The sequence below is a fragment of the Hakea prostrata genome, chromosome 3, assembly GCF_041222555.1.
Source record: "Hakea prostrata isolate BN-2017 chromosome 3, UWA_Hpros_2, whole genome shotgun sequence".
Lineage (NCBI taxonomy): Eukaryota > Viridiplantae > Streptophyta > Magnoliopsida > Proteales > Proteaceae > Hakea > Hakea prostrata.
The window spans coordinates 34657011-34682583 of NC_142602.1; the positions used below are offsets into that span (position 1 = coordinate 34657011).

General features: G+C 39.5%; 1 protein-coding gene across 1 annotated transcript in view; it reads left to right on the forward strand.

The window, feature by feature from the left end:
• Positions 1–881: 881 nt before the first annotated feature.
• LOC149022151 (ER membrane protein complex subunit-like protein) overlaps positions 882–25573 on the forward strand; it is a 33540-nt gene continuing 8848 nt past the window's right edge. The window contains exons 1-4 of the mRNA XM_089150320.1: positions 882–1243; positions 1420–1482; positions 1560–1655; positions 10256–10303. Of these exons, the coding sequence (XP_089006446.1) occupies positions 929–1243; positions 1420–1482; positions 1560–1655; positions 10256–10303 (522 nt within the window). The 5' untranslated portion in view covers positions 882–928. The remainder of the gene's footprint in view (positions 1244–1419; positions 1483–1559; positions 1656–10255; positions 10304–25573) is intronic.

The following is a 25573-nucleotide window of genomic DNA, read 5'->3' on the forward strand; positions in this document are numbered from 1 at the left end:
AAATGAAAATTAATGGATGAAATGTAATCTCCAATTCGATTTGACGAAAATTGGAATCTTTCTTTTGGGTAAGCTACCGATGAAAGGTGAAAGACCCTAATAGGAGAAAAGAAAAGCAGACATAAAGAGGGAAGATAAAATGAGAGCAAAAACAAACGGGGAGAAAGCATGTCTTCTTTTTCAGTTGTTGCAGCTGCTGCAATTTATTATTGTTTCTCCATGTGAAGCAGTAGCCGAGAAAGAGTAAAAAAAAAATCCACAAATTAGGAAGAGAATAAAATTTGCTTTAGAGGAGAAAAAATCAGACATGGTAGATATCTGGAAACTGAGAATTTTCACTCATTCCCATGGGAAGTGAAGTTCACCATGTGTGTGATTCTAATGGGGAGAAGAGGAAAGTTGAATCCAACGATGATGGGTTTCTTTGGCTTGTGAGTTGTGACGTTGCAGTGTAGGAGGAGACTCTTAGTTTGACTGTTGGTGGAAATGGGAGCATCAGAAACTTTAAAGCGTGTTAATGGAGTTGAAGATTAGGAAATGAAAATTAATGGTGAAACATAATCTTCAACTAGGGTTCAAGATTTAGAATTGATAGAACAGGGGAATTAGATAACGAAGGAGGGTATGAATAGAACCGGGGAATTGGATAATGAAGGAGGGTATGATTTTGTAAATTTATAAACTTTAATTCCTTAAAATGTAAAAATAAAAAAAGTTAAGGGTAAATTCGTCATAGAAATTTTTTATAAAGAGGCAGATGCAAAGTTTCAATTGCTTTGGATGAAAATAACCGCAAACAAATGAAAATTACCAAAAAAAGAAAAAGAAAATTATATAAAGAGGGCTAGTATTACCGTCTTATAGTAGAGGTTTATCAGCGAGAAATAATATAACAGCATTCTTCGCATTACTGCAAAGTATAACAAAGATGGCAAGTCATAGAGATATTCCGTGGCGGAGGTTCTGCTTCGTTGTATGGTTGTCTCTGCTTCTCGTTTCATCGGCTTTTCAATCCGACGAGCTTCAAGACGACGAAGAATTTGGTCTTGAAGGAGGCAGAGCACCTGATCTCGATTCCGTAAACCCTAAAAAGTCATCAGTTGTCAGAAAGAGATCTTCCTCCGATCAAGACTCTGATTCGAAAGTCGTCCATTTCTCGCTAGAACATGGGTTCGGTGACTCTGATTTTTCAGCCGCAGGAACCTTTACCGCTCGCCTCAAGACTTGGAGTCATGGTGGTCAGGTTGGTCTGTTAATCAAGATTTCAGATTTGGTGTTTTTGTTGCTGCTGCTGTTATTGAGTCCGACAATTCAGGATATTTAGTGTGGCAAGGCTTTGATTTGTTATCTAGGTTGTGAGTTTAATTTGAGTCCTAGATTTATGCAATTTCTCACTGATGTCATATTTGAAACTTTCAGACTCTCACCAAACTTCGGTTTTCAAGGAGTGGTTTCAGTGAAGCAGAGAATGAAAAATTCGAAGTAAACTCCCTTCATCCTTCGACTTGTATGGATGTGGTTATTAATAACTATTCAGTGCAATTTATTACTTTTTGCAGAAACTGTTGGAAAATGACGATTTCTATAGGATAAGGCTACCATCAGACGTGTTGAGCCCTCCTGGAAGGGATTACGTTATTTCTTCCGTCAAAGCCGTAAGTCGATGGTCAACTCTTTGTTGAAAAAATATATATTCTAGTCTCCTATTTTCACTTAATGCTTGTTATATGCTTCAAGTTTTAAGAATGCGAAACAGTAGTTGAAGACAGGATAAACGTTCGTTAAGAAACAATTGAGACAATTGAGACAATGCCATATGGGACCTTTTTTTGTGATGGAAAACAGAAAATATATTAATTAATCAAACAAAAGCAGCTATCTTGGCGATGCTTCATTACCAGGGTAACCAGAGTACAACAACTGTTCTGTAGATCCATTGCACACATCCTTAACAATACTTCCAAACCTAAATACCCAACATATTGCTGGCCACAAAAAGCAATCCTGGGACTGACTTGATAGGCCAAGTTAGATCCCTAGGCTTAGAAACAAGACTAAGAAGATCAAAACGGTAAGTCCAAACTTCACAAATCTGAAAATCCTGACTAATACTAAACTTCTATCCATCCACAAGAGGGTTTTACGGTTTTCTAATGAAGAAGATGAATTTCAGAATTTCTACGGTTTAGATGAGGGGAATTCCTACGCTTCTGCAAGTAAGAAGGAAAAAAGAAGAAGAAAAGAGAAGAGAGGAGCTGGGGTGGGATGATTTAGGGTTGGGGACGGGAGGCGGTTAAATGAAATAGGGATGAGGGAGGGGATGGGGGCTGCCACAGGGTGGGATGATTTACGATTTTTTTTTTTTGTGTGTGTGTGTGTGGGGGGGGGGGGGCTGTGACTATGGAATTTAAGGGTTGGGGTTTGGGTGTGAGGGAAGGTTGCAGATGGGAGGAAGAAGAGGGACAGGCTAAGGCTAGGGGTGGGGAGGTTTTGTACATGGAGAAGGCTTGGGGAATTTGAAGGTTCACAAATTCTGCAGAATTCTCACTCTATAGCAGCTGCAAGTCCCCTTCTAGGGAACCCATGTCTCCAACTCTTGCTCCTTCAAATCGTAGTTTCATTCATTAATCATAATCTGAATTTTACAAGCTTGAGAACCTAATTTATAGCCTTTAAGAAGGAACTCACACTAGAAATCAACTTTAGAAAATAACTCAAACCAGGACTCCAACTTGGACGAAGGACTCACTCTCACACAAGGACTATCATTCTTACTCTATGTCTAGGATGATCCAAATTGAAAAATAAAAGTAGGTATGGAATCCTTGTAGCAAGTGGACTGTAACTAGGGGAATCCCTTGTTACTTGGGAATCACAACCTAACCAAGACTCTTTCAATAACTTGACAAATAAGGACTCAACTTCTCAAAAATAAAAGTATATCTAAATTCCTAACAGAGTTCTGAATTAAGTTAGGTCGGATTGGGTTTGACTAGGGGACCCAAAATTTCCAAAATACCCGTATGCTGGCCAAAATTCCTTGGATTGCTGGTAGGGCTGCAGGATAGTGATAACCTCTATGGGCCCTCTGTTGGTGGTCCTGGATCTGCTTCACATCAGAATGCCTTGACTGTTTCTTTAAGGATAGTAGTATAGTACCAATTGTAGACTTCAGAGCTCTACAAATAAACATGTCATCTGCCAAAAAAGGTAAGAAATCCCCCAGGCTTGTTGGGCCACCTTAATTCCCTTGAAAGAATTGAGATCATGATAAGCCCTTACGATAGGCGACAATATCTCGATTGCACATATAAAGAGACAGTGGCTTAGAGGGCAGGTTTCATGAAGCCCTCTGGAAAGTTTCAAGTATTCAAAGGGAGAACCTTCTAACTTAATAGAAAAGGATGAAAAAGTTATCAGATTTGAAATAATACTGTTTCAAGCTTCTGCAAATCCCAACATCTGAAAGCTGGCCAACAGGAAATTTCACTCCATCCAGGCATAAACTTTTGATAGATCAAGTATAATGGCGGCATATCCCAATTTCCCCTTTTTCTTGTGCTTGAGAAAATGGAAAATCTCATCAGGATGGTAATACTATCTGCCATTTGATGACCAGGGATAAAAGCACCTTGGAGAAGTGACAAAGCGATGAAGAAAGGTTTAACTTGGTTAGCCGACATTTTTGCCAGGATTTTAGAGGTCACGCTGCAAAGGCTAATTTGTTAGTAATCAGAGACCTGGGAAGCAAGTCAGATTTAGGGATAAGGCAGAGGAGGGTGCGATTAATTCTTGGAGGCAGGAATGAGTGGGAAAAAGTTGATATAGAGAAGTAGAAATATCAGAGACTAATAAATCCCAAAACTTTGAAAAAACACAGCCTGGAAGCTGGAATCCATCAGGCGCAGGAGCTTGACAGGGATCCATGAAAAAATTAGCATTCTTAATCTCTTCTTCTAAAGGAAGAGCCACAAGCAGAAAAGCTTCTTCATCATAGAGATAAGAGTCAAGTAAGCATGCAATAAAATGAGGGGTCTTAGGGGGTTTAAATGAAGAGAAAATGGACCGAAAGTGAGATATAAACAAGTTAGCTATATCAGACGGAAGTTAAAGGGTTACCATCCAGGTCCATCATGTTGGAATAATGAAGTCTTGGTTTGTTTGATTTTGGCCTAACTGTCAAAAGTATGGAAAAACCTGGTATTACAGTCCCCTTGAAAAAGTGAACTTGGTTCTATACTTTTGTTTCCAGAATGAGTTCTTCAGCTTCCAAATCCAGGACAAATGAGATGCAATTACTTCTGATACTTGAGGATCAGACCAAGATTAGATTCTTTGGCTGAGGTGAGGTCAAACAGGGATTCTTTTGACCTTTCAATATTATCAAAAACCCTTTTATTAAGATCAGTTGTTGAGTTTTAGACCCCCTCCTTGAAGGCAACCTCCCTAGAGAACCTCTAGTTCCTTTCAACGTAGGCTCTAAGGTGCGATGAAATAATATGATTGGTAGTTATGGTCATTGGTGTGGACTCTTGTTTTGTGGTTAACTTTGAACATTACAATTTTCCAATTTAGATCTCAACCTTGTAGTTTTTTTTTTTACCTTTTAAAATGTCAAAACTTGCTCAGTTTCTAGCCAGTCAGTTTTCCACTCCTTTTCTAATCTTATTTGGTAACGCGTAACTATTGCTATTCATGTAAAGATGTGCTAGTCTTCCATTTAGCTCTTGAAGGTAATGGCATTATGATGTTATCATGTGGAAATCATACTAGGAGTTTATTCTACTAGAAATATAGAAAGGGTTGGATTTTTTGTGTGTGAGGAAGTATGATAAGCCCCTAATAACCCACGTCTACCAAAGGAAGAATAAGAAGAGAAGCAGGGGATCAGCAGCAGCAAGGAGCAGAGAGACAGGCCTATTAGAAGGGGACACGTGTCATGATTCAATTGGGCAGACCCATAACCGAAAGCAGGCAGAGGAGCTTCCAGGTGGCAGTGAAAGATTGGGGGGCAGTGGAAGTTTGTTAGAGAGGTGAGGATTAAGAGAAGGCATGAGGAGCTGGAGAAAAGGGGGAGGAGGAAAGAATAGAGCAGCAACCTCTGCTTGCTAGGAGAGGGCAACCTCTTGGGTATGGGTTTGATCATTTAGGGAGTCTGGGAATATGTAATGTGGGGTGAGCTTTATAGTTTAGCTATTGTTATTTTCATTCCAAGAACTGAATCTCATCTATAGACATTTGAGTTGTATATGTTGATGAAGATTTTCAGAATTACTGAACGAATTGAGTTACATCTGTTGCTGTCTTCATTTACTCTATTGTGATGATTGAATATAGTCATTGCTGTCATTAAGCTTTCGGTAGGATTCAGGGTATTGATAAGAGGGACTTATCAACGTGGTATTAGAGCGCGTTATCCAGGGAATGGTCAGGAGCAGGATGGAGACTAGAGTGGAACTTCTTGAATTGGGGATGAGGGAGTTACAAGATCATCTAACAAAAATTGACGCCAAACTCGATCGTGTCGAGTAGAGTCATGTAGCTTTTATGAGTGAGTTGAGGACATACCTGGAAAAGGGGAAGACAATGGAAGTGGAGTCGGATTTTAGGGAGATTTTGACTGGAAGAAGAGGAGAAAGTGATTGAACTACTTTCGGCAACAACTCTCAGGGCGAATAGAGAGGACCAACAGCCTCGAATCAACGTGATTTCCTCCCAAGATACCTTGAACTCCCAGTTTTCAAAGGAGAAGACCCTAATGGGTGGGCAAGCAGGGCAGAGAGGTACTTCGCGATACAGGGATTGAATGAGGATGATAAGCTTCAAGTGGCGGTCATCTGTTTCGAAGGACCAGCGTTGGGGTGGGCGCAATTCAGGGAGTTGCAGCGACCCTTTTGATCTGGGTACCATCCAATGCGCGTGGCGGAGGGAGACATTGAGAAGACAGCATTTCAAACTCATGACGGTCACTATGAGTTTCTGGTAATGCCCTTTGGGCTGACCAATGCCCCAGCCACCTTTCAAGCACTCATGAATGAGGTATTTCGAGAACACTTAGAGGAAATTTGTGTTAGTATTTTTTGATGATATATTGGTGTTTAGTAGGACCATGGAGGCCCATTTGCAACACCTTCGTGTGGTTTTTGGCTTGCTGGTGCAACACAAGTTAGTGGTGAATAAGAAGAAATGTTCCTTTGCCGTGTCTTCACCAAACAATTTGGGTCATATCATTTCAGCAGATGGCGTAGCAGCAGGTCCGAGCAAGATCAGTTGCATGTTGGAGTGGCCAATACCCAAGAACCTTAAAGCTTTGAGGGGATTTCTAGGGCTGATAGGGTACTACTGGGGATTTGTAAAAAATTATTGGAAAATTGCCACACCCCTTACAAATCTGTTGCGGAAGGATGCATTTCAATGGGACACTGTGGCTAATTCCGCATTTGAAGCTTTGAAAGTAGCCATGACAACCATCCTAGTGTTAGCTATGGCTGATTTTTCTAAAGAATTTGTAGTTGAGACAGATGCCTCGGGTTTGAGTTTAGGAGCTGTGTTGATGCAAGAAGACCACTCCATTGCATACTGGAGCCAGACGCTCTCTCCTCGAGCTCGCACCAAGTCCGTTTACGAAAAGGAATTGATGGCTGTAGTGTTGGCATTTCAGAAGTGGCGACATTACTTATTGGGGAGACACTTCAAGGTGCACACTGATCAGAGAAGCCTGAAATACTTGATGGATCAGAAGCTCATGGCAGAAAATCAGCAAAAATGGATCATGAAACTCTTGGGGTTTGATTTTGAGATCATCTACAAACCGGGGTGTGAGAACAAGGCTGCCTATGCATTATCACGTCGTATGGATGAGGAGATACAACTATCCGCTCTCACAAGTTTGGGAAGAAGGAGAGGGACTAGAAGAAGAATTACGTACTTCTCAGCGGTATAGAGGTCTGATCCAAGCACTATTCGGGGGTTCGACAGAATTTCCACATTATCAGCTGAAGAAAGGGGCCCTTTTTTACAAGGGGAGGTTAGTGGTTCTTGAAAAGTTGAAGTATATCCCAAGCATGGTAGAAGATCTCGCTCTCGAGAGAGATCTCGCCACCTTGAAAAAGAGAGATCTCGACCATCTCGGTGAGATCTCGGTCGAGATATACAATTTTTTGGCGTCAACTCGGTGGCCCATCTCGGTGGGTTTTAGGGTCCCAATTGGGTTGAAACTTGGTATTTAGCTTATTTAAGGCCTTTTGAACACGTTGGTGGCCTTGGATTTGTCAGAAACAGCCCTATGTATGATTTCTAAGTCTACCCTTAGTGTGAAACCGAAATGTAGTAGGATTAGGGAATGTAATGTTATACAACATGTAATATAGAACCTTTAAAGCATATAAATGAAAAGCATGTATATCAAATGCATCAACTAACTTAAATGTTATCAAAATTCCATCCATATGAGTATCACAATCTCAATTTTCAAGAATAAAATAATTATACAACCATTAGAAGTTCTATATAAGTCATTAAATCATAAATTCATAAGACAAGTAGAGAATGATTGATCTTCCTTGTTATAGATGTGCTAAGAGTAGTTGCAAGTGAAAATTCAGCCAAAATCCACAAAAAAATGCAAAAATTAAGAGTTCCAGCGAGATCCAGGGCGAGATATGGCGAGATATGGCGAGATATGGCGAGATATAGCGAGATATAGCGAGATATGGCGAGATCTCGAGCGAGATCTCGAGCGAGATATCCCAACTCGCAGATCTCGACCTCCATCTCGTCTCGCCAATGTGAAAAAACGAGATATCTCGCGAGATCTCGGCGAGATCTCGCGAGATCTCCCACCATGATCCCAAGACTACTTGAGGAATTTCACGCTACACCAGCATTCAGGATCCCTACGCACTTATAAGAGGCTGGCTGTTTTGGTGTATTGGGTAGGGATGAAAAGGGCTGTTAAAGAATTTGTGGCTAGTTGTGATATATGCCAAAGGAGCAAGCACCAGTCTATGAAACCAGAGGTACTACTTCAGCCCTTACCTATTCCAGATCAGAAATGGGAGGATGTAAGCATGGATTTCACTGGTGGGCTGCCGAAGACTGGGGGGGGGGGGGCACGGTGTTCGTGGTGATTGATCGACTCTCTAAATATGCACATTTCATCCCACTTACTCATCCATACACTGCAAAGGATGTTGCTGTAGTTTTCAGCAAAGAGGTAGTCCGGTTGCATGGATTCCCGCACTCCATTGTTTCTAATAGAGATCTAGTCTTCATCAGTAATTTCTGGACTGAGCTTTTCAAACTGGCAGGGACTAAATCAGCAGTGGCTACCATCCTCAATCGGATGGCCAAACCGAAGTTGTGAACCGCAGTTTGGAGATCTATTTACGTTGCTTTTGTGCTAGGCAGCTGCGCACCCGGACCACATGGCTATCTTGGGCGGAGTATTGGTATAATACCACTTATCATTTGGCCACCAAGCCAACCCCATTCCAAGTTGTATATGGTCGTGCTCCACCAACACTACTGAGGTGGGAGGGAGACTCTTCCAAGGTGAATGAAGTTGATGTGTATCTTCGGGAGTGGGATAACATTTTAGAGGAATTGAAAAACAACTTGCGGGTTGCACAGGATCGCATGAGAAAATCAGCAAACCAGCACCGCCGAGAGGTTTCGTACCAAGTTGGGGAAGAGGTGTTTCTTTAACTCCAGCCATATCACTTCAAAAAATTGACCAAGAGACCTAATGAGAAGCTTAGTCATCGTTACTATGGACCCTATCAGATTTCAGCTCAAATTGGCCCTGTAGCATACAAGCTCAATCTTCCAGCTGGCTTGAAAATACACCCCGTATTCCATGTCTCCCAATTGAAGAAACTTCAGGGTAGCAACATCAACACACAACCACTACCAACATGCCTTATGGAGGATGGAGAATTACAGCTAACTCCGGAGGAACTATTGGAGATACGTTACTCACCACGGGGTACTCTAGAAGTGCTGATCCAATGGAAAGATTTACCCTCATGTGAAAATACTTGGGAAGACTTTAGAGAGCTACATAAAGAATTCCCATATTTTCACCTTGAGGACAAGGTGAAACTTAAGAGGGGGGGGGGGGAAAGTGTTGATAAGCCCCTAATAACCCACGTCTACCAAAGGAAGAATAAGAAGAGAAGCAGGGGATCAGCAGCAGCAAGGAGCAGAGAGACAGACCTATCAGCAGGGGACAAGTGTCATGATTCGATTGGGCAGACCCATAACCAAAAGCAGGCAGAGGAGCTTCCAGGTGGCAGTGAAAGATTGGGGGAAGTGGAAGTTTGTTAGAGAGGTGAGGATTAAGAGAAGGCACGAGGAGCTGGAGAAAAGGGGGAGGAGGAAAGAATAGAGCAGCAAGCTCTACTTGCTAGGAGAGGGCAACCTCTTGGGTATGGGTTTGATCATGTAAGGAGTCTGGGAATATATAATGTGGGGTGAGCTCTATAGTTTAGCTATTGTTATTTTCATTCCAAGAACTGAATCTCATCTATAGACATCTGAGTTGTATCTGTTGATGAAGATTTTCAGAATTACTGAACGAATTGAGTTACATCTGTTGCTGTCTTCATATACTCTGTTGTGATGATTGAATATATTCATTGCTGTCATTAAGCTTTCGGTAGGACTCTAGGTATTGATAAGAGGGACTTATCAAAGTATTTATTTTGTTGGGTTATCCTTTCCACCAATCCTAACCAATCTCCCATGAGAGATACAATTTTCAACCTGTCAATCCTCCATATTGGGTATGTTAGCTGTAGTTGAAAATTATACATAGCCAATGCAGAGCTGCTCTAGTGGTGAAACCAACACCTCTTAGTGAAGAGGTCATGGGTTCGACTCTTGTTGAGGCATATTAATATCCCCACCCCCGGCTTAATAAAGCCCCTTTGTACCAAAAAAGAAAAGAAAAAAAGAGAAAATTATACATAGCAGGGATATAGGTACTGGAGTAAGCTGCAAAGAAACTTTTCAAGAAAAGTTGTTGAAAGTGAAAGCAACGAGAAGACGTTTAAGCTTTATTCATGAAAAAATTATAAGGAAACTTCAGCTGATAACTTGACGTTGTATTGTCTGTATCTAGATATTCATTACCAATTGCATTCTTTTTTATATAGATTTCATTACTATTTTTACTTGAAGTCTCTTTCTCTTCTTTTATCGATTGTCAAGTTAGTGAGTTTATTTGCATTAACACCCATTTGTTTTGTTTCAGAGGTGTCTTCCAAGGGATACTCTGGATGAGCATTTTGTCATTCACATGGTAATGTCCCACTGAATGATAATGCATCAGTTTGTTGTAAACATGATTCTTTAAAGATTCCTTAGAGTTTCTCAAATCAGAAACTTCCGGTTTTTATTCCGTTTGCTAGTATGGCATAAATGACATTTTAATTAGAGAGTGTTGACATTAGAAGTTTTTTTCATGCTAAAATCCCTTAACTACCCTTGGTTTAATGTGCTGCATGCCCATAAAATGGACTAATGCCCTCAAATGAAAGAGTTGGCCCGTAAGTCAGTCCCACCCTGGAGAACCTGATATCCACAAAATGGGTTTCACAGGTATAGTCAAGCTCTACAATGCAGCATGCTGACTAAAGTGTAGTAAATGGACAAAAAATTGGTCGCTATGTGCTACAAGTGAATGTTTTATGTAGGTGGTCCTGCTACTGTCAGGAGGTTGTATATGAGAAGAGACTAGAATATGACTCTACAACCACTTGTTAAATTAGGCGACTCTTTGATGAATTTCTGTTTTATGAGGACTCTTATCATCTGACTACAAGCATGCGAGTACATGTGATGTAAGCATGAAATTCCCCCTGGCCGAAGCCCTAATTTGGGCCCCAAGGCCCAGCCCAAGTGGCGCAACTAGGGGCTGGCCAGAACCCTTTGGGGGCAATATGGTCATTTCCTCTCTTAATTAATTATTTTAATTTCGGAATTTTATTTTAATTCTTGGTGTCCAAGTCTGTTTTGTTTCCTTATTTGAGTCAGAAGTGAGTTCTAATGCCGCTGGAAATCTATTTTAAATTAGGATTCCTTGTGGATAATTAGGTCTTCTATTGCAAGTTAAATTCTTTAATCCGCAGCGAAGAGCATCACTTAACCATAGTAAGAACTAGATTATTCATCCAACTGAGACCGATTTCACTTACACGGGGTGATGAAACTGAACATACTTTGGTTAGTCATTCTGGTTGTATCAACTTCTTTAACTTGTGTGGTTGTTATTTACTTAGTTGTAAGGGGGGATCCTAGTCTATAAAGGAAACCCCAGTTGAGTCAGTCTCCCAGTTAGAGTCTAAGTCTTTCCCTCCTTGTGTAAGGCTATAAATAGCCCACCCTACTCATTGTAAATTTAAGTTGAATGAATAAAGAATCTGAGAATTGAGGGAAAGGATTGTGGCCTTCTTGGGAGGGCCACAGTTGAGTATTTTGAGAGATTTTCTCCAACTTCCAGCATCAGTTCAAAACGTCCAGCAGTCCCCATCCCCTTTCCCTTCTTACTTTCTCACCTGCAGCCCTCCTCCACCATCACAGTCCCATGAAACCCCTCCCCACCATCGCACCCTCAAGAATCCTCTCCCCATCCATTGCAGCCTCCAAGAAATCCTCCCCCACCCCTATGATACCCTGAAACCCCTCCCCACCTTTCCTAACCCTTGTGGTTCCCCTCCCCCTCCTTTTCTTCCATTGGGCCCCCCTCCCCTTTGCCTCCTCTCCCTTGCAGCAGGTCTAAAAGAAGAAAAGAAAAGAAAGAAAAGAGAGAAGAAAGCAAAGAAAAGAAAAGAAAAGAAAAGAAAAGCACAGAGAAAAAGAAAGAAAAGAAAAGAAAGAAAGAGAAGAGAGAAAGAAGAGAGGAAGAAAATAATCAAGAAGACTGCCAAGAATCATTCAAGAATCGAAGGAACCTTCCCATCTCTTTTATCCATCCCTTTTTCATCATCTTACCCAACCGCAGGCTTCCTTGATCACCCTAGGGGAGATTAGGTATCACTGAGTACACCCCATGCTTCTTTGTTACAACCCATATTGATTTTGGGTATCTCATGATCATGCCACAAGGATATGTTAAAACACTAACCATTTCAATACCAACCCATTTAGTTTTGTTAAACTAAATTACCCAAATCCTTACCCATTTAGATCCCAAGAGTGTCTTCTTTTCCATCTCTACAATTCATAATGATTGAAACCATATTTAACAAGTTTTGTCCATCTCATTTAGGTTTAATAGAAACCTTTAAACCCTAGGTTTGGGTATCCAACTGCTGGTTCCATAAGAATGATTTTGGGCTAAACCTAAATTCTAGGGAAGTATTTCAATAAACCGTAACCCTAGAATTGGGTTACACTAACATGCATGGGAGAGGATTACACCTTTCAGGATCTCTTTCAAGGATAATTTCATCTATTGAATGAAGAAATATCTACTCTAGTGCATCTGAAGTTGAGAAAAACATCTTTTGATTGTTGCCTTAGCCATTGAGTTTGGCATCATTAATTAGAAGATGTTGTAAGAAGAAAGGATAGAAGAGAAGGGGAAGGAGTAAGGGTTATATGAGTCATATTTATGCAGCCTTAGGCTATACTAGTTTCCAGGCCCAAATCTGATTCGGGGATTGTGTATGGGATGGTTCCTGAGTGGGTTCCCCAATTGGTTTTAAGCATGCCCTTGAATGCCTTGGTTGGGTTAGCATGGCCTCTGAATTTCTTGGTATTAGTTTTGGAGAGATTTAGGTAGGATGAGGCTGGTTCTTGAGATATGGGATGAACAATTATGGTAATGGGATGAAACTGGGAGGGGATGTAGGGGAGATGATGACCCCCAAGTTTGGTTGGGTTTGTATGGCTAAATTAGAAGATATAAGGGTTCTTGTTTGGGGTTTTGGGGAGTAAGAAAATCCAAGAAAATACCTAAATCTTAAAATTGGATTGTCAAAGGGTTTGGATTGTTGGAATAGGGTAAAATTCGGATCTAAGGTCACTAGGATTGGGTGATGATGTACCTAAGGTGTATGACAGATCTACAGGTTAGCTTGGTGTACATCTTACCTGGATTGTTGGCTTTGTTGGAACTCCAAAATTTAAAGAAGAGTTTTGAAAAACTAGAAAAAAGTGTGATAGAAGAACGAGATTTGAGGTAGATTTCTAGTAATACCTGAATGGAGCCTTGAGGTACAATACTCTGGTGGAAAATGAAGACTGTTGAAGTGTACACAAGTTTGGGCTATTTTATTGTTCATGTTACTGTTCACATGAACAGTATTATGCTAGTGATGCTACTCTACTTTCTATTTCTAATGGAGGAGTCTTGCTACATAAGTTTTGGGAGTTTCTAGAAAGCATAGTTTCTATTTTCAGAACTTTCTATTTTAGGAATTAGAAAGTTACTAAAGCTGTAATTTTTTTTGTTTTTTTCCTAGAGGACGATTACTTGTCTCTTAAGTTGTATTAGATTTATTAGAAGCTATAAATAAAAGGGCTATGTGATGACTCTTAAGCTAGAAACATAGGCCTCTTCTACTGGTTCTTCATCTCTCTTCTCTTCTTCTTTTTCTCTCTTTTCTCTGTTCAAGTTCAACTGCTGTTTTGATTATTTAAAGCTTGTTTTCTAACATGGCATCAGAGCAAGTTTAATCAGCCTAGGGACTGTTTTCTCTCTCTTGGCTGCCCAATTTTTATTTTTTATTTTCTTCTTCTTTTTCCCCTTTCTTATCTAGGGCAGCCCCAACCTTCGCTGCAGTAATTGTGAATGGCTGTCCTTCTTTGACTTTTGAAGCACCAAGTATTTATGTATTAATACTATAAAAGGCCCATGCTTTTTAGAGATTTATCTACCTATTTTATTCAACTGAGGTTGCTACTACCCTGTTTTTTGTGCAAATCGGAAGTTTGATCTACACTATACTGATGTCCTAGGATTCCTCTTGATTCTTGCGAAAATATGCCCATAATTCAAATTGCAAGACCTAAGTATTGTCTTCCATTGTTTGTGCTATAAGTTCTGCTGCAGCCTGCAAGTCGTATACTAGTACCCTTGTTTCATTGAATTTCTCTGTTCAAAAAATTTTTGCTACTACCATCTTGCTTTACTACTACTTCAGTTGTTTATTTCAGAATCAAGTTTAGCCTTTTCTTTATCTAATACTTCTACAATGACCTAGAGGACTATTTTTCCTTTATATCGAGATTTTGCTGCTATGGTCCGAGGTACAGCGCAAGGCGTCTATTTTCTTCTGAAGATCAGTTGCATTGGCGAGGATCTCTGGGATGTTTTTTTATTAACTATGAATTTAATCCAATTTTCACTTACAGTGGCTGTTGTTTTTTTTGGGTAAACATATCTAATATTATCTGCTACTGCAACAATTGTTATTGCACTTCTTCTGAGGTATTCTCTGCCTTATTGGTCTGATTCTACTTGGTTTCTAAGTATTTTCGTCGATGCCATTGCTGAATATTATAGTGGATTGCTGCAGCGACTAACGCAATTCTGAGATTCCATGCTGGTTAAGTAATTTTCTCGTGATCTAATTTGCTCTTGCCCTATTTGAGGGTTAGTGGTGGTCCAGAATTTTTTTCCTTGGTGAACAAGACTTTGATTAGTGAGACGATTTACTACTGCTTGATCAGCTTTATTGGTGAATAATACTCTGCTCTGTGGCTGCTACTTTTCCTTCTTGGGTTTCTTTTGTGCTCATACTTTAATTGTCCATGTATAATGCTACACGTGAGGGGGAGAATGGTATCTTATTCCATATCTACTCAAGATGTGCTGATGGATATTATTTGTGAAGATCTTTATCCTCAACTTATGGCATTCTACAACAATATCATTACCTACCTTTGCCTAACTACTTGGTCCGCAGTAACCCATACTGTCTTTTACCTTACCTACTTGGTCTGCGGTAACCCATATTGTCTTTTACCTACCTACTTGGTCCATAGTACCCATACTACCTTATTTACTTGGTCCACAGTAACCTATACTTTCTTTTACATACTTACTTGGTCCACAGTAATCAATATTGCCTTTTACCCACCTATACTTTACCTATTACTTGCCTTCTTGCGAAGCATTTATATAGACATTGGAGTTGCAATTTTGAAGATTTAGTGTGGATATTTCTTCCTACTACCTACATTATGTGGATAGTGCCTTTTGCCTACCTACTACTTGCCTTCTTGCGAAGCATTTATATGGACTTTGGAGTTACAATTTTGAAGATTTAGCGTGGATATTTCTCCTTACTACCACCATTATGGGGATAGTGTCTTTGATCCTGCTATACTTATGGACTTTGTTTGTCTTCAACATCGTCGATGGTTCTCATTATTGGATGTTTCTTTCGACATGAAGAATTAAAGTTTTTTTTTTAAGTTGGTGTTGATTATCTCCTGGGTGAAGTTTTCTCAGTGTTTATCGACGTCTGCTATTGCTACACAATTTAAGATTGGTGCTACCTTTCAAGTTTATTCTTATTGTACAAGCTGAAGTTTTCTTTGTGTATACTCCAGTTTGAGGGGGAGTGTTGAAGTATATGCAAGTTTGGGCTATACTGTTCACGTCTGTTCACGTGAACAGTATTATGCTAGTGATGCTACTCTACTTTCTATTTCTAATGTAGGAGTCTTGCTACATAAGTTTTGGGAGTTTCTAGAAAGCATAGTTTCTATTTTGGTAGTCGTTTATATTTTCAGAACTTTCTATTTTAGGAGTTGGAAAGTTACTAAAGCTGCATTTTTTTTTGTTTTTTTTTCTAGAGGACGATTACTTGTCTCTCAAGTTGTATTATATTTATTAGAAGCTATAAATAAAAGGGCTATGTGATTCTAGACTCTTAAGCTAGAATCATTGGCCTCTTCTACTGGTTCTTCATCTTTCTTCTCTTCTTCTCTCTTTTCTCTGTTCAAGTTCAACTGCTGTTTTGATTATTTAAAGCTTGTTTTCTAACAGAGGTTAAGCTCTGGTGTTCAACCAGCCGTAGGTGTTTAGGATTTACTTCACCTTCAGAAGTTAAAACCTTTTTTTACCTTGGATTTTCAATTCCCAATTGACAGAGCCAGGATTTACTTACAAGCACAGAAGGACTTACTCAAAGAGAAGCTTTTATTATACAGTGTTCAGTCTGATCTCTCCACATCGTGGAGGGGCGTATTTATACAAATTATGAACCTGGATATACTAATGAGAGTTGAATTTCCAGCCTCATTCTAATTTCTAACTGGCTTCTAATACTAGGAGGCCTTTATAGTTAGAGTTAGAGCTGTACAAGGACTGAATAAGATAATAATAACCACATGTCTAAAAAAGAAGGCTTACATGCCTAATATGCCCCTCAAGTGAACAGAATTACAATTCTACCATGGGTTCTGTTGAGTACACTGAAGAACTGAAATGAAACTATAAATAAGCTGCTGGGCAGCAAACCTAGGGGGTTCTCTTGGCACTCCACTTGGTCTTGGACTTGTAGGTTTCAGATACTGCATCGCATATGACAAAGGCCTCTACTTCTATGGCCTTGGCCTTGGTCAATCTCTAACTAATCAATGGTTTCTCATATTATGACTGTCTCACACTTTGGGGTGTCAATTTCCTGCCCAGACCCTTTTCTACTTTGACCTGATTTTGGGTTTTATGGAACCAATACTAACTGAATGACACAGACCAGAACCAATAGAATGTGGACCATAAAAGATTTAAAAGTGAAGTAGCCAAGAACAGAATTCAATCAAGAGACTATGGTGGAAGAGAAAGAGAAGATGTGAGAGAGGTTTGTCGTGTGTGTCCACTCCTCCTCTTGCAATCCTTTAATAGAGAGATACAGTCCTATACTGTTTAGGAAAGTAAATATCAGTCTAAATTACAACAAAAAAAAAAACCCAAATACTAACATCTCAAAACTGCTTTGACTTGCACTACAAGAAACTTACGGCCCAAGTATTTGTTCGATGCCCCCTTAAAGTCGGAGCATTCATTATCAAGGCCAAGTTTAATACATCCATATTTCAAGGAGGGTCCATAAACTGCTTTAGTAAACAAATCTGCCAACTGATCATGTGATTGGACTAGATGGGTAACAATGGTGCATTTTTGTACTTCATCTAGAACAAAATGTAGATCCACTTCAATATGCTTAGTGCACTCCCTAAAGACGGGATTTTTGGCTATCTAGGTTGTTGCCTGGTTGTCACAGAATAGTTTCATAGGTTCTTGCATTCTAAATCCAAGTTCCTACATGAACCGCTTAATCCAAAGTAATTCTAACACTATATGAGCCATTGCTCTGTATTCAGCTTCTACACTAGAAAGTGCCTCCGTGGTTTGTTTTTTTCTCCACCAAGTGATGAGATTTCCACCAAGGAAGGTACAATAACTTGTGGTAGATTTTCAATCATTTGTTGAACTTGCCCAGTTTGCATGTGAGTATGCTTGAACTTCAATACCTGCATTGGGTTTGTAAATTAACCCTTTTCCTGGAGCACCCTTTAAATAACTCAAGATCTTGTATAGAGCTCCCCCATGTTTCTTCTTAGGTTTTTGCGTATACCTACTCACCATCCCCACTGCATAAGAAATATTTGATTGTGTGACTGTTAAATAAATTAACTTTCCCACAAGCTGTCGGTATCTATGGGGGTCTTCATAGTCATCATCATTATCATCATCAAGGCTAAATTTTCCATCCATTGGGTTTTCAAGGTATACTCAAGTTTGCCAGTTTCAGCTAGTAAAGCAAGGACATATTTTCTTTGGGTGAGGGTTATTCCTTTTTGACTTCTTACCGCCTCAATTCCCAAAAAGTAGGTTAGTTAGCGCAAATTAGTGATCTGAAATTGCTGCTGTAAATAAGTTTTTATGTTATCTGTATAGAAATGCTATTTTGACATCTAATTGGTACAAGGGCCAATCCAAATTTAATCTTGCCACTGGCGAGAAGGTCTCAAAATAGTCTAGGCCATATGTCTGGGTATTTCCTTTGGCCACAAGACGCGCTCTCAAGCGCTCAAATTTCCCATAAGCATGGTATTTAGCTACATACACCCATTGACACCCTATAATTTCTTTTCCAGGAGGTAGGTCCACTAATGTCCAAGTTTTATGAGAATGCATAGCATCCATCTAAGCCTTTCAGCCAGGATTATTTAGGGCTTCGGTTTTGGAAGTTGGTATAGGGTGATCATTATGGGATTTATCAAGAACTTGATAGGCTGAAGGTAAATGAGAGGTAGCTCCAAAGTTGGTCATGGGGTAGGTGACATTGGCTGTATTTTTCTGAGTGCAAAATCTTTTAGGTTTTCAAAGAGTGATTGGTAGGTCTGCAGAACTTTCAGCAATAGGAAGTACATTTGATGTAGGTACATGTGAGTGATCATTCTGCCTGGGACCATCTGTCATTTTCTTCTTTGTTTGATAAGTCTGTATAGGAATCAGAGGTGTCTCATCAGGTATGGGTATTACAGGAAGAGGAAGATCAAATCTTTCAGAATCAGGTTGGGAAGAATAATATGGAGTGTTTTCGAAATAGGTGACATATGCGGAAACACAATGACGACGGGTAACAGGATCAAAACATTTATAACCTTTTTGGATTTTAGAGTAACCTAAAAATATACATTTGATAGTCTGAGGACTCAATTTATCTGACTGATGAAAACTATGAGCAAAACAGATGCACCCAAAAATTCGAGGTGAGAGACTAAACAGGTGATGATCCGGATAAGCCACTTGAAAGGGGATTTTGTTTTGAAGAACCGACGAGGGCATGCGATTAATCAATGTACAGGCAGTTAAAACAACACCACACCAAAGCCTTTTAGGAACATTTATGTGCAGCAAAGGTGACTGGGTAACCTCTAGGAGATGTCCGTTTTTCCACTCGGTGACTCCATTTTGTTGTGGAGTTTTAGAGCAACTTGTCTAATGGATGGTCCCTTTTGAAGCATAGAATACATAAATGTCATTCTGTATACTCTAGAGCATTATTTGACTGAAAATTTTTAATTGTTTTGCCAAATCGTGTTTGAATTTCTGTAAAAAATTGTTGAAAAATCATCATAAATTCAGATACAGATTTAATAACTGTAACCATGTCATTCGAAAATGATCATCAACAAAAGTCACAAAATATTCATAACTGAATCGATTTGAAATTTTACGAGGACCCCATATGTTGGAATGCACTAAATAAATTTTTTTTGGACTACTGGAAACAGATAAAGGTGAGGAAGTTCTATGGTATTTTCCTAGCTCGCAAGCTTCACATTCAAGATATAGAGGGAACTACAAGTCTATGTCTTGATAAAGATAAGTGACCTAAACATCTATGCCATTGTAGGGCACTCGGTTCTGAGACAGAATTAATAGCAATAGAATTGAAGGCAGTTGATTCCCAAGTAGTCTAATCCGTCTTGTTCATGTCCTAAAACAATCATTCTCCCTGTCCTGTTGTCCTGAAGCTCACATAAAGCTCGATTAAAAACAATAGTGCAATTAAAGTCACGGAAAAGCTTACTAACAGATAAAAGGTTGACAGGAAAATTAGGTATGAAAAGTACAGATTTTAGGGTGAAATTGGGATAAGGAGATACGTCTCCAATTTCTGTGGCAGGTATGGTAGTTCCATTGGCCAATATAATGGGTGAAGAAATTTCTTTGAAGTTAGAAGTAGGATGGAATATCCTGTCATATGAGAAGAGGCTCAAGAGTCTATCAACCAAGAATTAGTGCTAAAAGAAAGGAAAACAAGGTTACTTGAGTGTGCCAATGTCGCAGTTGAGGTAGGTTGAAGAGAGGTTTCAATTTGTTAAACGTGTTGAAGAATCTGGGTTATCTCGTCTTTAGTAGCCAAACTACCTAGATTTGAACTTGAAGGTAATTGAACAGTGTTTGCAGCTTCAGAACGATATTGATTGTTAATATTGTCTTCCCAATCTGGTCTACCATGCTTTGCCCAACATGTTTCTTCAGTATGGTTTTGTTTGCCACAGTAGTACATGTCCTTGATGCTCTTTCAGAGTAAGCTGAATTTCTTCCCCTACCACGTCCACGGACTGAGGCTCCTCTACCTTTAGATGGGAACCCTTGCCCGTGACTAGCCACCATTGCTGAATTGTTTTTAGGCTGGGCAGCAATATTTCCTGCAGAATTATGCGTTGTAATCTAAAGAAGCTTTCAGATAGAGATGGTACCTTTTCGCTTGTCAGATTTGGTTGTGAATGGGATGATAATCTGGGTTAAGATCAGCTAGGAATTTTACCAATTGTATTTCTGCCCTTTTTCTCGTAATTTTTCTGCATCTATAGTAAAAGAAGGCTGGTAAACAACTAATTCTTCCCGTATCCTTTTGTACGTGCTGTAGTATTCAACTAGGGATTGATCTCCTTGTGTAATATTGAACCACTTTTAATAGAGGTGGTAAATACAGGAAATATTTTCTCACTAGAGTAGGTTTCCTTTAGATCATCGCAGATATTTTTGTGCAGTAGCATTAAACATGATGTTGTTGGCAATTTGTGGCTCAACACTGTTCCAGATCCAGATTTTAATGGTGGAACCGTCTCTACTCCATGTTTCGAATTCTGTACCAGATTTTTCATTCGATGTCTCCAATTTTGGTGGATCTTGTGTCATGTTTTTCTTTTCCTTTGGGACGTATGAAGGCAATCACCGATTGGGACCATAGTTGTCAAGGCGTCGCCTAGGCGACGCCTTGGTGTCTTGGCGGGTTTCTAAGGCCTGAGGCGATGGTCGCCTCATGCAAAATGCATAAGGCGGGCGCCTCAGAGTCGTCGCCTCAGACGACTCGGACGCCGTATTGCACTGGGCAATCGCGTTATTGGGAGTTTAGAAATTGTAAATTAGTTGATTCCAAATCAAAGGTGAAATTTAATTTGAAACGTAGATTCTAATCGGAAAGAATCTAATGGGTGAGTTGTTATATAGGTGTTACATATTATTACATATTATCATTTGTAACATTAAATTAATTTAAAAAAAAAAAAAAAGGAGAAAACGAGATTATTGAAATCGATTGAATCAACGTCTCAACCCTAACCTCTCGCTCTCTCTCTCAGTCTCTCCGACTCTCTCTCGCTCTTTGCTACTCTCCCTCTGCAACTCTCTTCATCTCCGACTCCGACAGCGACCACCGGCGACACCAGTGACACCGGCAACAACTAGCGTCATCACCGGCGACAGCCAGCGTCACCGGCGACAGCCTTTGAAGGATTTGGAGTCTTGGACTCGTGCGACTCTGTTTCTTCTTCTTTCTTCTGCAACTCCACCGTATCTCAGCCTTCTTCTTTCTTCTGCAACTCCTCCGGCGGTTACAGGCTTGCAGCGAGTCACTTCTGGTCACTCTGGTCTCCATCTCAGGCGACGGTAAGTCGCCGAATACTTTTTTTTCTTTTTCTTTCTTACTTCTGGTCACTCTACTCTTACTTCTGCTTCTTCTTTTTTTCTTTTCCCCCGCCTCATAGGCTCATACGAAGGCCACTGTAGTTGCAGCGATCAAATTGCAGCGACGTCGGTCACCATCTCAGGCGACGGTATGTTGCCGGATTTTTTTTTTCTTCCTGCGATTGTAAGATTGTTACAACTTGCTTTTTTTCTTATTCTTTTTTGGTTTGGTTGTTGCATACTGCTTGGTGTATGACTGTATTATCACTGTATGTTGCTTTGAATTTTTTTCCCTGCGATTTGCTCCCAAGCATGAATTTTTCAGAAGCTTGGTTGATGCACCATGTGCAAACCATTTGTTTTCAGCATCAAACAGTTGAGATTGATGCTTTGTTTCCATCAGCTTTGCTTCGATTAGTAAACCTTCTTCTTTACAGGCTCCCCTGGTTCACCCTTGCATGATTGCTTCTGCTTTACCTGAAACCCAAAACAAAAACACAAATTAACTTCCAGATTAATTCATACCAACATTTCTAAACATATATAATTTGATGATCACAATAGAAACTAACCTCTGCAACAGGCTCCCCTGGTTCACTCAATATTCTGTATTCTAAATTTCTGATTTGCTTGTGATGGATCCTTCAATTAACAACTGCATCGGCTGATCAGCTTCATCACCATGTACAATAATTTTTTTAGTCATCATCTTCATCTTATGTTTTCAGATTTTTTAGGTCTTACTATGTGTGGTTTGTAGTATGTTGGATGACTTAAGGTAGGCTAAATGGCTAATATTAGTTTTTTTATTATATATTTATAATGAATTAGTGTATGAGATGTACACTAAAACGCCTCGACCGCCTCAAAAGCGCCTCGGAGGGCGCCTCATCGACTCATTGCCCCAACTAGTTAAAACCGCCTCGCATCGCCTCGTCGCCATGACAACTATGATTGGGACGATAGTAAATAGTTACCAACGCCATTCAGTTTGTTGGTGGTGATTTGAATCTGAAACAATTCAACTTTTGTAGCTTCAGCCATGGAGTAGAGATAAGAGGTAGGTTACAAAAGATTTAATGGTGCATAAAAAATACCTGTCAAGATTTTGTGTATCTTACTAGCACCAAACCAACTTGGTAGGCAGCTTTGTGGTGCTGCAACCAAGAGAACAGCAAGAACTTTGAAGTCGATTAGAAGAGAGAGAAAGAGAGAAGAGTCCCTAGATTGAACTAAGCTCTGATGCCATGAAGCAGCCAAGAACAGAATTCAATCGAGAGACTATGGTGGGAGAGAGAGGTATCGTGTGTGTCCTCCCTTTCTCTTGTAATCCTTTATTTATAATAGGGAGATACAGTCCAATACTATTTAAAAAAGTAAATGTCTGCCTAAATTACCACAAAACCAAATACTAACATCCCAAAACTGCTCTGACTTGCACTAAAAGAAACTTGCGGCCTAAGTATTGGTTCGACAAAAAGAACTGATGTAAATTTAATGCGAGTTACTATATTTTCAGTATTTTTAATGTGTGGGTGCGTCAATAAAACCAAACAGTATATACATATTTGTTGGCATCTGTTCAAATGTGAAGATTGAAACAAAATTCAAACCTTAAGAACCGTAACTGACTCCTTCCTCTTGTGATTACCTCAACTTGGCTTCGAAGAAGAAGGTTGTAAGCACAGTCAAGAAGTTAGGGAGTGAGCAGTTATTCAAGATAGTATATCTAAATTAGATTTAACTATTAGGAGAGAATGAAAAAAACTAATTATATGTGGGGACGAAGTGGGAATAGTTCTGTAATATCATTAATTAGTCTGGATGTGGAAGTCAGGGTACAACCTAAGGAGAGTGGCAGTTGCATAAAGTGTATAACAGTAAGCAGGACTGCTTTTCCTACAAAGGGAGGAGTATCCGTTAATGACTGCTCTCTCTCTTTCCTTTGTAAAGAGTGCCAAGAGGAAATTAATAGCTCTTTGATTACAAGTTTGGCTGGGTTTGGATGGTTAAGTTAGTATATATGAATGCTTTTGCTTTTAGGGTTTGCAATAGTACGAAAATTCAAGAAAATATCTATATCTTGAAACATGACCGTCAGAATAGGGTAAAACTAGGTTCTAAGGACACTGGGGTTGGGGGATGATGCACCTAAAGTTTGTGATGGATTTTGACAGTTAGATTGGAGGAGATCTGACTTTGAATTTTGGATGTTGAACTCTGAGAACACAAGAAAATTCAAGAAAATATAAAAAAGGATGATATGAAGGGGGGGGGGGGGGATGGGGTTTAAGAAACCAGGCACCTTGATGGAGCCTGCTGTTCCTGGGATTCACCTGAAGATGGAGATCAAAGGCTGTCCTATACAGCCATTGTCCAGAGTTTAAGCTTGATTTCACTTGGAACCTTCTTAGGGTTTGGATCTTCAAACTACTTGATAGAACCAGAACTCCGAAGGCTTGGATCTTCAAACTAATTGATAGAATCAAAAGAAATATACACACAAAGTGATTGAAGGCAAGCTTGTCTCATTTATTGAGATTTGTTCTCTTGCCATCAAGTGGAGGGGTCTATTTATACATAATATGCTAGAGTGCTAATCTTATTTGGATTCTAAGTTGGACTCTAACTCAAGATTGGAAACTAACTCAAAAGAAAACTTAGACTAAGATAGTTAAAACTAAAATGAAAGCATTAAAAAGACTATTTGGACCTTATAACTTATATTAGGCAGAAGGTACATTAATTAAAGCAATTAATTAAACTGTTTTCGCACTTACCTCACGCACTAAACTTTTGGGCCCATAGGATAGGCCCATGACCACACAAGCATATTAAACAAAGGCCTGACACCTAAGTCTATCAATCCTAGGTTGATTTCAAAGGAAAATATGCCAATTTGGTGCGGAAAATTCTTCAGGGGTACTCAAATAGAAGGTCTGGGTTGGGAAGTGGAGTCAGGATGTGTATGGGTGCTATCACAATTAATTGATGGTTCTTCAATTCGTGAATCTTCTCCTTTTCTTTTTTGATAATGAATGTATGAAGTAGGGAGAGGGAAAATACTGATGTGTTTCCTTTTGTGACTGTAGTTGTAGCTTGAGGTCAAGGTATCGAACAAGCCCTCAGCAAAAAGTTGCTGGGGTAAGGCTTGTAGGAAAATTGCCCCTCTGGACTCTATTTGTGTGGAAGCCTTTGGCACTGGGTTCACCCTATATTAATTTTTACACCTCCTAATAAATACCAATATTTTTCTCACCCTTTAACTAGTAACTTCCATGACTCTTCAATGCATGCTTTTATAAAATAGTATGATATGATATGTAAAACCAAAATGGTAGTGCGTGATAATGGCACAATAAGTGCCCATTTAGCTGAACTGATCTGAACAGCTCTCGAACCGACTTTTTCCTTGATGGTGTGGTTTTGGTTGTTCAGCCTGATCAAAACCAGACTGATTTGTCTAATTGACAGACCCACTCAGATAGCAGCAAGTTGTCTTTTCATGTAATACTCATGGTCATGGGAGCATATGGTACAGCCTGCTTACTTACTAGTTCAAATTGCACTGGACCTCAAAATGGAGGCCTTGAAGCACTGACACCCCACTTTTATGTTTGAAAAACACTAACACCCTAAAATTGGATTTTCATTGGACACATTTGTCCAATTTGTCACTGAAAATTGTTAAATCACTGTTTTTCCCCCCTTCATATTTTGATAGAGATATTTTTGGAATTGAAAGAAATCGTGATTTTAACGATTTCAGTGACAACTTGGACTAACGTGTCCAATGAAAATCCAATTTTAGGGTGTCTGTGTTTTTCAAACATAAAGTAGGGTGTCAGTGCAATTTGCTCTGCTTATTATTAACTTCCAAAATCCATCTCATGAATGAAAGTGAATCCACTGAGAAATCATTCTGGTAAATTTAAAACTTATTCTAAGAAATCATTCTGGTAAATTTGAAACTTATTCTAATATGGTTCATACTCTTTGACTAACTACATAAAGACAAATTAGTTTTCAAATAATGTCTGTTTCATATATACTTGTTCAATAGTTGGGCTTGAGACTCAAGCAATAGGGGCCTATTATGCTGGCAACAGTAGTCCATTGCTGGCC